Source organism: Triticum urartu, chromosome 2A (genome assembly GCF_056163025.1).
Source record: "Triticum urartu cultivar PI428250 chromosome 2A, HENAU_Tu73, whole genome shotgun sequence".
Classification (NCBI taxonomy): domain Eukaryota; kingdom Viridiplantae; phylum Streptophyta; class Magnoliopsida; order Poales; family Poaceae; genus Triticum; species Triticum urartu.
In genome coordinates this window covers 537,870,444-537,882,436 of record NC_141874.1, presented here as the reverse complement: position 1 = coordinate 537,882,436, position 11,993 = coordinate 537,870,444, and the positions used below count along the sequence as shown (strand labels likewise).

Sequence of the window (11,993 nt, the reverse complement as noted above, 5' to 3'; positions counted from 1 at the left end):
TTTGCCTTGCCTTGTCCTCCAGTATGTCGCGTAGGTCGGGCGCATTTTCCCGTGCCTTAGTATGCTTGGCGCGGCGTCGGGACATGGCTTGAGTGGAGGGCCAAGAGGCCTCTCTATCGCGGCCACGAGGTGGCCGGTCGGCCATGTCATGCGCTGGTGATGTAGGTGCTTCCTCCTCTAGTCGGGGTAGCAGCCTGCGCTTTGGGTAACTCTTGGAGGGCGCTCGAGTTCATATTCTTCGGCCGCAAGGACTTCAGTCCATCTATCAGCTAGCAAATCCTGATCAGCTCTAAGTTGTTGCTGCTTTTTCTTGAGGCTGCTTGCCGTGGCCATAAGCCTGCGTTTAAAACGCTCTTGTTCGGCGAGATCCTCTGGCACGACGAACTCGTCGTCGTCGAGGCTTGCCTCGTCTTCGGAGGGAGGCGTATAATTATCGTCCTCAACCTCTTGGTCCGCCGCCCTCTCGTGAGGGCTGGCTTCTCTGTCCTCCTGTGCTGAATCTTACTGGAGGGGGTGTTCTTCGGCGCTATCCGGAGTAGTATTATCTCCCGTGCCGGAATCACCGTTTTTGCTTTGACGGGATTTAGAGCGGCGCCGCTGACGCCGGCGCTTGGGCTGTTTCTTAGAGGTATCGTCCCCCGCTATTCCATCGCCATCTCCATCCTTTGGAGTGTCCATCATATATATGTCATATGACGAGGTGGCCTTCCAGCTCCCTACAGGTGCTGGTTCTTGTTCGTCTCCTGCATCGTCGTCTATGCCGTCGATGTCTTCGGAGTCGAAGTCAAGCATGTCGGTTAAGTCATCGACAGTGGCTACGAAGTGGGTGGTGGGTGGGTTTTGAATTTCTTCATCGTCCGTATCCCAACATTGCTGACCGTAGTCCGGCCAGGGCTCTCCTGATAAAGGGAGAGACTTTAGAGAATTCAGGATGTCGCCGAAGGGCGAGTGCTGAAAGATGTCCGCGGCGGTGAACTCCATTATCGGCGCCCAATTGGATTCGATCGGCAGGGGCGCGGGGGGCTCGGAGTTCGGAAAGGAATCCGGCTCCTCGGAGTCACGGGCCATGCAGAGTGCGGGGCTGGAGTTCGGCTCGATCGCCTCTGAGATCGCAGCCCCTGAGGCAGCGTCCAACCGCTGATCCTCGATCGGCGCAGTAGGCTCCGAATCAATGGTCGGAACCGATGCGTGTGCGGCCTCCAAGGCGCTGTTCGGCGGCAGAGCTATATCATGCCCATCGAGACAGTGTGGCGCGCTTGGCTGTGGCTCGAATCCATCGAAGATTAAGTCCCCGCGGATGTCAGCCGTGTAGTTTAGGCTTCCAAACCTGACCTAATGGCCAGGGGCATAGTTTTCGATCTGCTCAAGGTGGCCAAGCGAATTGGCCCGCAGTGCGAAGCCGCCGAAGACGAAGATCTGTCCGGGGAGAAAAGTCTCACCCTGGACTACATCGTTATTGATGATCGAAGGAGCCATCGGGCTTAAAAGCGACGACACAGAGGAACTCTCAATGAAAGCACCAATGTCGGTATCAAAACCGGCGGATCTCGGGTAGGGGGTCCCGAACTGTGCGTCTAGGCCGGATGGTAACAGGAGGCAAGGAACACGATGTTTTACCCAGGTTCGGGCCCTCTTGATGGAGGTAAAACCCTACGCCCTGCTTGATTAATATTGATGATATGGGTAGTATAAGAGTAGATCTACCACGAGATCAAGGAGGCTAAACCCTAGAAGCTAGCCTATGGTATGATTTTTGTATGATGAAGTTGTCCTACGGACTAAAACCCTCCGGTTTATATAGACATCGGAGAGGGTTAGGGTTACACAAAGTCAGTTACAATGGTAGGAGATCTTGAATATCCGCATCGCCAAGCTTGCCTTCCACGCCAAGGAAAGTCCCGTCCGGACACGGGACGAAGTCTTCAATCTTGTATCTTCATAGTCCTGGAATCCGGCTGAAGGTATAGTCCAGCTATCCGAACACCCCCTAATTTAAGACTTCCTCAGAGGTCATTTGCAAAAAGTTCCTAGCCGCGCTGCACTCTTCCGGGCATTAAAACTTGCCATTTTCTTCTAGCTTTGTTTACACGGTTCAAAACCGTTTGCACGTGAATCAAGTGCCACTTGATGGCCTCTTTTTATGCATTGGCGATAGCCGTCCAGCTGCGTAGTAATCACAAACGCCACTGGACATCTGCATGCAATAACTGACGCCACGGTTCGCTACTATCTTTGCATACATCAAGTATCTCTCCCCACCGGCCACCGGTGCCCCTGCGCTCCGCTAACGACGCTGTTTAGCTATAGTTTTGTCGGCATGGAATGGTCCAGAGATGGACATGCAAGCAACGGAAGCCAAAGTCTCCCCGCGAGAGTTCATGGAATGGGAGACGTGTTTGCAGGAGCCATCGTCCCTGTTGTCATCGACGTCGACCCCCTCCATGGTGCAGCAAGTCACAACAACAGTGGGAAGCAGGTATTTTCTCTGTTTTATCGACAGTTTGTGTTTGAAGTGAAAAAAATCTATGTTGAGTAATAGGCTTTTTATTTTGCATGGTGGTTCTGTCTTTGGCTCACCCATGGAATAAATGACTAAATAAAGAGGCAGGGCTGCAACATGCACATTAGGGTTACTCCCTAAGGTGGTCAGACGAACCTATGCATGCATTTCGTCAGTTTCTAGTGTTTGCTGAATGTTTATAGCTCTGAAAATAAGAGAATGTGTGGCACTTCTTTTGTTCTTTCAGTGTCGTGACGAACTACAACTACATCACTCATCATTTCCTACATTGTACATATGTTCAGTTGGATCTTCGTCGTTTATCGATTTTGTTCCTAAGTAGTAAGCCTGTGATTTATGTTAGTTTGACTGAGCAAACCATGTTCGTACAGTACAAGGAGAGGCAAACTCCATCTCCAGGACGTATTGTCTTTTCTGCTCGTCAAGCGAAGCGATCAAATCGTGAAGCTTCTTAACGCTGCACCTCGAGCTAATGGCGGGCGCCTTCCCATTAGGCTGGTTCTGATCTTCTTCGTCTAACTCTGACTCCGCAACACCACCTCCTGCAGGGAAACCAATACTCTCTTCTTCTTCTGTTTCCGATGATGCATCATCAATCTGTCCGCGTGCGCTCGACCCCGAAGCTAGGATCCCGTAGCCATCCATCCCTGCATCAAGAAATGCCAACCTGAAAGAAGTCAATTTTTCATCAGAAGCACATTCAACATTACACATGCGGGATGCCTTTGCAAAAATCCTCGTTGCACGGTGCACTGGACGAAAACAGGATTTCAGGATCGAGGATGCTATAGGTCATGCGCTCATACATGGGTGTACATGATCGATCTATACATAAAAATCGTGCAAACCGATGGGTGAGTTTTAGAAATAATGCACACATGACCCATGGTGGAATCGAAGTACTATGATATTGATTGAGACGACACTACCCCTCGCCGCAGGATCGCTTCAGCAGCTAGGACTGGATTCGTCGACTTGTTTTATCAATCAGTTCAGAGGGGGAAGTACATACCTTAGATCTGCTGCGCGCTGCCACCCTACGAAGAAACCAAGTTCGTCGATCTTCTGCTGCTATTGGGCTTTTTGGTAGAACACCAAATGGGCAGCCTCGTATCCAAAGGAGTAGCCGCGCTACCCTTTAGACGACTCCGCGTGACTCCGATCATGGGCCGCCCTCCCCTGTCTGCGCGACGACGTACAAGAGAGAACCGACAAAAAAGGGCCAGTAGACCTCTGAACCCATGATTACATGAGACACGAGAGTTGTTTTTTTGGGGGGCGAGCATTTGACTTTTGCCGCGGTAAAAACATTGTTTTTTCTACTCGCCCCTCCCCTGTAAATAGTCTTGGGGCTGAATAGGGCTTTAGGGCATCTCCAACAGCGACCAGTAAATTTTCTCCCTGCGTCTGTCTGTGGACAGAGAGGACTTGTCCATGGACACGGATACGGGAGGGCGATATCCAAGGTTGCCACATACATTGCAAACACTATTCGAACTAACAGACGAAATTTGTGCAAACACAACCGGATTTTCATATGAACCAGACAAAGTTCATGCAAAACGACGGATTTTCATTAGATTTCATATAGAACATGAAGGAATTTATTACATTTCAGACATAATTCACCTAGAAGCAGTGCTCGTCTCACTCTAGAGGTATAATACCTAAACTAAAAGATCGCCGGCACCCATTCCCCATTTCCGGCCATGAGCCCCAAAAAATGAAGCTTCACCTTCTCCAGCTCCTCCTTCGTAACCTCCACCTCCGAAGCCCCGACAACTGAAGTTGTCCACCTCCATGTCGCCGCCAAATGACTAATCGACCGAGGTGCTCAGCCCACCAAGTGGAGGAGCAATGGCATTCTTGGGACCCGAGCGGCGGCGACCTACCATGCACTACTCTTCCTCGCTGTCTGCGGTGCCTGCGGACGTGCCAGCTTCGTGTTTGTGGTAGCGAGGCGTGACCTCTACGGAGCCGGCGATGTCGTCCTTGTCGCCGGTCTTGCCGAACAGCTCGTCTGCCGCCTCACCGCACTCCTTGTAGGTGGCCACCAGTTTCACCACCCGCTACCGGTACCACCAGCGGGCGAGGCAAATCTCGCGGGCAGAGTGGTAGGAGTCGAGCAGCGTCGCCTGCTCCGCCAGGTCCGCGTCCGGCGCGGTCGCCCTGCCAGCGGTGAGCTGCTCCTCCGCTTGCAGGTGCTCCTGGAGGAGTTGGTGGTTGTGGGCGGCGTCGGCCTGTGCCTCCTGGAACTGCTCATCCCGCTCCTCATGCACCATGTCCATGTAATGGGCACGGGCCTCGCCGATGGTCATGGTGCAATGCACCAGTGAGGGTGACGCGGACGAGAAGGGTGGCATAGGCTCGTCGTCAATCGTGTCCTTCATTGGGCATTCGCCGTCCTCCGGCTGCCAGCCAGCCTACAACAATGATGGCCTTGGCCGCCTAAGTTTCCAGCAACACCAACCTAGCGTGTAAGGTTTTGCTGGTGACCCTGTCTTGGTCGCCTAAGTTTTTGGTAAGTGTAGTTGAGAACTAATGTATTCCAGTATGGGGGCCGGTCATTTTTTATGGCCTGATGTTATGAGTACAATCGGGTTTGTCATGTAATCTCATATTATTTTCAGAGAAGTTGTATTGACCTCATGTTATGTCCTTTTATTTTCGAACATGTTGCTGGACTTGTAATGACAAATTTCATGCATTGTTTTATTGGCCCACTTTTGAATTATGTTCTGTTTGATTCGTTAGTTGTGATAAGAAAAAGGTTGTGTGTTATATCCGCATAAGTAGGAACACTTCTCATTCGAAATCAAGAGTGTGACGTGTTGCCGTCTGTATGGTTCTACTTTTTCCTATTCACATACTGTCCACTGGTGTGCGTTGGAGAGAAAAGGTTCGTTTGCATGAAAAGAGAGATCATTCTGTTGAGTACGAAAGGTTCTGACCTTGCCATATGAGGTTTCTCGTTCTCTAGTACGAGAAGTCCCCCACCCTCCCGCCTCCCCGGTGCACAACGCAAAGTTTTGCAAAATTGAAATGAGGTTCAATGACTGTTTGCATGTTTCGACCCTTTTCCCATGCACACATTGTCCAATGGTGTGCAATGGAGGGAAAATGTTCGCCTGCATAAAAAGAAGGATCCTTTCGACGAGTACGAAAGGTTCTTACCTTGCCATCTGAGGGTTCTCGTTCACCAATAAGAGAGCCCCCCGCCCCCCCCCCCCCCCCGGACCCTGGGTGCAATAGGCCCCTGGTCTACGATATATAGAAGGGTTCTCGTTCCATAAATAAGGGTGCCTACTGCGAGTGTGTGGGTGGTTCTCACAATGCATAACAAAGGTCCTATGATTGGTACATTACATCAGAAAATTACTTCTCCCCGGTTAAACTTGCACACGCGTGGAAGAGCGTCTATTTACCACGTCAGGTTTATAAATAGTTTGTATGCATAAAATGAATGGTCCTCGCGTTGCACCGATGCGGTGATACGTTATCATGCGGTGTGTGATTGAGAAGGGTTCGCATGCATAAAATGATGGATCCCTCCTGTCGAGCGTGAAAGGTTCACACATTTTCATAGAAGGGTTCTCATTCATTATTAAAATGGTTCCTCTCACTTTCTCCCCTCCGGTCATTCGAAATTACTATGATTGGGAGAGAAAAGTTGTGTATTATATTCGCATATGTCCGAATGCATCTCATTTGAATTTAGGAGTGTGTCATGCTGCTATCTGCATGGTTCTACTTTTTCCTATTCACACACTATCCAATGGTGTGCGATGAAGAGAAAATGTTCACATGCATAAAAACATGGATCCTTCCAACGAATATGAAAGGTTCGGGTTCATAAAAAGAGTGATCCATCCGACGAGTGTGAAAAGGTTCTCACCTTGCTAGAAGAGGGTTCGCATGCATAAAAAGAGTGATCCTTCCGCTAGAGGAGCCCCCCATCTGGTGTGCAATGCGCCTTTTTTGGTAAATTTTGAAATGATGTTTGATCTCTATCTCCGCCGTTCACATCACCATCCGATGTAATGATAAGGGACGGGTAGCAGGTGTCAAATAGCCCCCCGGTCTTTGCTATATGGAAGGGTTCTCGTTCCATAAAATAAGGGTGCCTGCTGTGCAAGTATGGATGGTTCTCACAATGCATAACAAAAGGTCGTGTGATATGTCGATGGAGCCGAATGGGGGTCTCGTTCACCCATAAGATGCCCCCCGGGACGCCCGTGTGGCACTATGCAATCTTTTTGATACAACGATATACGAGGAAGGATCTATCACTCTCTCCCTCCACCCCCCCCCCCCACACCCCCCCACCCACACACACATCCAATATAACGCAAAAGCAGAGGTTCCATATGATATGTGAATGCATGGGCGCGTTGGAAAACTTTTGTAAGACCAAGAATAAAAATGTCACCTTAGTTCCTTGGTCACCTGTTAAGAGGAGTGCCATCCCCGTGCACTATGTGACGTTCCGACCAAATTGAACAATCATGGTTGATCACTCTCGCCCTCTTTCCCATCAACGACGAGTAAGAGCTATCGATATGCTCACAGTCCATGTTATATGGAAGGGTTCTTGTTCCTTAATAAAGGGTTCCTACTGTAGGTGTATTGATGGTTCTCGCAGTGCATGACAGAGATTCCGTGTGATATGTCGTTGAGGTCCAAGGGGGTGTCTCGTTCACCCATAAGACGTGCCCCCCATCCACACGCCCAAATGATGCAATTGTATTGTATATCGATCTCACGTCCTACATCAATCATCTCTCTTTCTCTTCCTACCCAGCATCTCTCAATCACTCCATTAGGTAGCCGAACATGCGCCTAGAAAGAAAGTTTCTTATACACCTGGAAAATTGGTAAACGCGCAGTTGCTTACAGTTCTCAAATTGGTAAACTAGATGGAAGATGTTTCACTGGTGCCCCGTGCTGCCTGATGTTGTTGATTTTGCTGATCCACCTATACGTGGGCATATGGCGATGACAAACAGATGTGGTTCGCTATCGGCTAAAACGGCAGAGCGCGCTACTCAAGATCTCTCCCCGGTCAAAAATGTCTTCAATCGTCAAGGGTAAGGTTCAGAACACACATCCGTGTGTCATTGATACGCACACAGTACCTAATTCGAGCCCGCCTGGTTACTACTGTCTTCTGTACGTGGCGTGCCCTGGTCTTCTGTACAGATGCGTGCCCTGGTTTGATGTCTTTCATTTAACCAATGGTATGCCCTTGCACGCCATAAGAAGGTAGCCTGGCAGCTGTCAGCAGGCTCAGTGTGTGACGCATTCATTTAAAGACGTGCATGTTTATATATAAAATAGACCGCGGGTCATGCCAAAACCACAAAATAGCCTTTGTGTTACGCTTCAGTGGTAGAAACCAACCAAAAACTATACCACCGATGGAGAACGTGAGCTCCCGATGTCGTTTTCCTCCGACCCAAACAACTGTCCGTTCATGTCTTACTGCATGATTGAGGGCACACCCGCCATGGTGGAAGAAGAGAACCGTCTCCGAGCCACCGCAATGGTGATCACCGCGGCGTGCGTCGACCGGGGGCGTTGAAGGAAGCAATCCTCGTCGAGTTCAACGAGGGTAGCCGTCGACGTGTCCGCCCTCTCGGTACAATCGTACCTCGTCCGTTTCACGGACGGCGGGTGGCGCGATCAAGTTGCATCGGTGAGGGTGTTCCACGACGACCAGGCCCCTAGTGAGCGAACCCGTGCCGTCTACAATTCCATGGGCGGCTGGGTACGTTAACGGTTAACGACATTGCGTCCTGGATGATCTTGAATTTTGTTTACTATCTTTGCCCTTCATCCAAGATAACAAAAACGAGTCTGTTAGCCATATATCTCGAATCAATTTACATTAATTCTAAAAAACTGACATGTTAGCTAACCTCGCATGAGCACAGTAAATCTTGTTTAGATTTGTAGGGTTGCCGTTGATGTACTTGTTCCCACGCTTGATGCCGAACCTGACTTCCCAGGAGTGCGCATTGTAAAACTCATATGCCTCCTGCTCAGAGTTGAAAGACATGCACACAGCTGGTTCGAACACAATTTTCTTCCCAAGCTTCACTTCTTCTTCCATCGCCCGCTCGATCGCCCCCAGGCTTCCCTCCGATGCTATGCTTCCCCTCTTTGTTCCTGTAAGATTAATACAACCTCTAAGCTTGATGGAAACCATGCTGGTGCATAGTGTGTTCAGAGTTGGAACGATAAGTGTATGATTCTAAAATGATCTAGTCCTCCTATACTGAAACTTTGTGATTTAGTACGTGCGTATATCATGGAAATCTGATGGCAATTGTTTATGTGGGAGAGGGTGGATGCTTGCCTAGTGCGAGAAATACCTTGCCGGCTGTTGTCTGCTTCGGCCCCTTCCGCTGGTTTGCTAACCTTTGTTGGTTTTGAGGCTGTGATCTAGTTGCTCTCAAACTCTAATCTTTCTCTCTGAATAACACAATACACGCACAGGAGGTGGAAGGGAACAGAGAGCAGGAATGCAACCATAGAGAGAGAGAGAGCTTTTGCGACGCGTAAAGAGTGCTTCTTTTCTATTCTTACTTTTATTAGTCGCTAACAGAAAAACTGAAAACTCGCCACGATCCAACAATTGCATGTGCCATCCTACGAGCCTGAATCGTGCCGAGTCTAAAGCTAACTAACTTGATCTAAAAAAGACAAGGCCGCAGCGAGAACGCAGCTCGCTTCTGGCATTCAGTTGACATTCAGAACAACACATCCAACTGAACTTATTTAACTATCGAGGGAAACAAACAACAACTGAAACTGCAGATACGTCAAGGTTAATACTGACAATCTTTTCCTCCTCGTCCGTGTTTTCCCCATCAATCCTCTCAGCGCCAGGTGTGCTCTTGTTGGCTGGTTGTGTGTTCTGATCCACACTAGGGACTGCGGTGTATGCATCTAGTGCAACAAAATCAAGCGGAGCAACCAAAAAACGAGTATTAACTACTATTGCACCTAATGATCTAGTAGTTCTAAGAAAACGGTGAAAGCTTTCGCAGCGCAGTTCTCTCCCCTTGCAAAAATATGCTTACCTTTTAGTTCGTCGACCTCCATCGCCTGTGCAGTGCTGCCGTTCTTCTCCATTGAAAAGGACGTCGCTCGGTCTCCAGCACGCTGATCTTGCTATGACGAGGTTGTATCTCCTCTCTCAGTAGGGCTCTCTCTCTCTCTATCTGGGCAGGCGAGTTAGGAGAGGATGCAAGCGACACTCCGATCGTTTGACTGCGTTGATGGTCACGGGTCTGCTTTTCCCCTAAAGTGGTCGGCGCAGTGCTGGTGCCTGCTCACGGGTGCACCAGATAGCATGTCGTATCCATGGGGATGAATAACGCTCGCTTGGGCAGGGTTGGGCGGTGCAGGACTGGTACCGGTGCACAACGATTAGGCTAGTTGTAATAGTAGTATCATAGTTAGTATCATGCATGTCAACTAGGCAATTTTGATGAGGTGTCATAGCCTTAAATGAAGAAAGAGATTGTGGAGTATCATATCATGATACAGTATCATAATAAATGTTATGCTACTTTGTGTCATGCATGGCAATAAATAGAATACTACATGATACTAATATATACTATGCATTAGGAAGGTAGTATTATACACTAGTATCATATGCATGATACTACTATATGATACTCCCCATTACAACCAGTCTTAGGGTTTCTAACAATGCCACATGGCATCATGCATGTCATATGGATTAGGGGAAAACAAAGATTATAGTATATTATTAGTGGAAAACGGCCCAATTTTGAGCCCATAGCACCTGCATCTAATGGGCTATGGGCTGCTATCAAGTATCGACACAGATTGTTTTTTGAGACATCAACACAGATGGCATCCTACATAGTCAATGAGGCCTAAGTGTCTCGAGTGAAAAAACGCAAGAAAAGGAAAGGTTCAAACCAATGCCCAACAGTTCTCCAGTTCCATCCTGGAACCGTTCGGGCCGACCGCTGGTGGTCCTGCCTGCTGGACAGCAGCCTAGTGCCTCCACGGTTCTGTTCTCTTGCAGGCAGCGTGGTCCAACAATCTCTATAGGAGGAAAAAAGCATCAAAGGAAAAATATCAGGAAAAAGCAAATGAGGTAAGAGGAGGGACCAGATCCCCACACGAATGAGCGCTTGTGATTGCAGCCGCGCGAGTGAAACTTTATATCTTTGCTTTTTCCTATATATATATATATATATATATATATATATATATTGATGTTCTAAGAATGATCATGATGCCCTCAGGTCCGTACTTTATTTTTATCGACACCTCTATCTCCAAACATGTGGACATATTTTTCGATTTCGGCTTTCGCTTGAGGACAAGCGAGGTCTAAACTTGGGGGAGTTGATATGTCCATTTTGCATCATGCTTTTATATCGATATTTATTGCATTATGGGCTGTTATTACACATTATGTCACAATACTTATGCCTATTCTCTCTTATTTTACAAGGTTTACATGAAGAAGGGAGAATGTCGGCAGCTGGGATTCTGGGCTGGAAAAGGAGCAAATATTAGAGACCTATTCTGCACAGCTCCAAAAGTCCTGAAACTTCACGAAAGTTATTTCCAGAATATATAAAAAAATATCGGGAGAAAGAAGTTCTAGAGGGGGGCCACACCCTGGCCACGAGGGTGGGGGCGCGCCCTACCCCCCTGGGCGCACCCCCTGCCTCGTGGGCTCCCTGGTGGCCCTCCGATGCCCATCTTCTGCTACATGAGGTCTTTCGTCCGACAAAAAAATTATAAGCAAACTTTGGGGAAGAAACTCCGCCGCCACGAGGCGTAACCTTGGCGGAACCAATCTAGGGCTCCGGCAGAGCTGTTCTGCCGGGGAAACTTCCCTTCGGGAGGGGGAAATCATCACCATCGTCATCACCAGCAATCCTCTCATCGGGAGGGGGTCAATCTCCATCAACATCTTCACCAGCACCATCTCATCTCAAACCCTAGTTCATCTCTTGTATCCAATCTTTGTATCTAAACCTCAGATTGGTACCTATGGGTTGCTAGTAGTGTTGATTACTCCTTGTAGTTGATGCTAGTTGGTTTACTTGGTGGAAGATCATATGTTCAGATCCATTATGCATATTAACACCCCTCTGATTATGAACATGAATATGCTTTGTGAGTAGTTACGTTTGTTCCTGAGGACATGGGAAAAGTCTTGCTATAAGTAGTCATGTGAATTTGGTATTCGTTCGATATTTTGATGAGATGTATGTTGTCATCCCTCTAGTGGTGTCATGTGAACGTCGAATACATGACACTTCACCATTGTTTGGACCTAGAGGGAGGCATTGGGAAGTAATAAGTAGATGATGGGTTGCTAGAGTGACATAAGCTTAAACCCTATTTTATGCGTTGCTTCGTAAGGGGCTGATTTGGATCCATATGTTTCATGCTATGGTTAGGTTTACCT

The 11,993-nt window shown here is 48.4% G+C and overlaps 1 protein-coding gene across 3 annotated transcripts; it reads right to left on the bottom strand.

Moving 5' to 3' along the window:
- Window positions 1–7,841: 7,841 nt before the first annotated feature.
- Window positions 7,842–9,893, bottom strand: LOC125533604 (uncharacterized). Of its 3 annotated transcripts, none has more exons than XR_007294316.2 (4): window positions 9,607–9,891; window positions 8,896–9,472; window positions 8,440–8,689; window positions 7,842–8,351 (listed from the first exon to the last, which is right to left on the bottom strand). XR_007294316.2 is itself a non-coding variant. In XM_048696988.2 (3 exons), the coding sequence occupies exons 1-3, from the start codon at window positions 9,656–9,658 to the stop codon at window positions 8,294–8,296; spliced, it is 360 nt and encodes a 119-aa protein (XP_048552945.1). In that variant the 5' UTR covers window positions 9,659–9,893; the 3' UTR covers window positions 7,842–8,293. The 3 variants fall into 3 exon arrangements, 1 of the variants encoding a protein (XP_048552945.1); XR_007294317.2 differs by having other exon boundaries at window positions 9,363–9,472; window positions 9,607–9,890; XM_048696988.2 differs by lacking the exon at window positions 8,896–9,472 and having other exon boundaries at window positions 9,607–9,893.
- Window positions 9,894–11,993: the final 2,100 nt, after the last annotated feature.

What these genes read in the sequence shown, in the direction of transcription:
- LOC125533604 (XM_048696988.2), bottom strand. Translation starts at nt 9,658, where the DNA reads ATGGAGAAGAACGGCAGCACTGCACAGGCGATGGAGGTCGACGAACTA. An exon ending in GGAGGTCGACGAACTAAAAG is followed by an intron (nt 8,690 to 9,606) that starts GTAAGCATATTT and finishes TTAATCTTACAG; the next exon opens with GAACAAAGAGGGGAAGCATA. An exon ending in ATTTACTGTGCTCATGCGAG is followed by an intron (nt 8,352 to 8,439) that starts GTTAGCTAACAT and finishes TCTTGGATGAAG; the next exon opens with GGCAAAGATAGTAAACAAAA.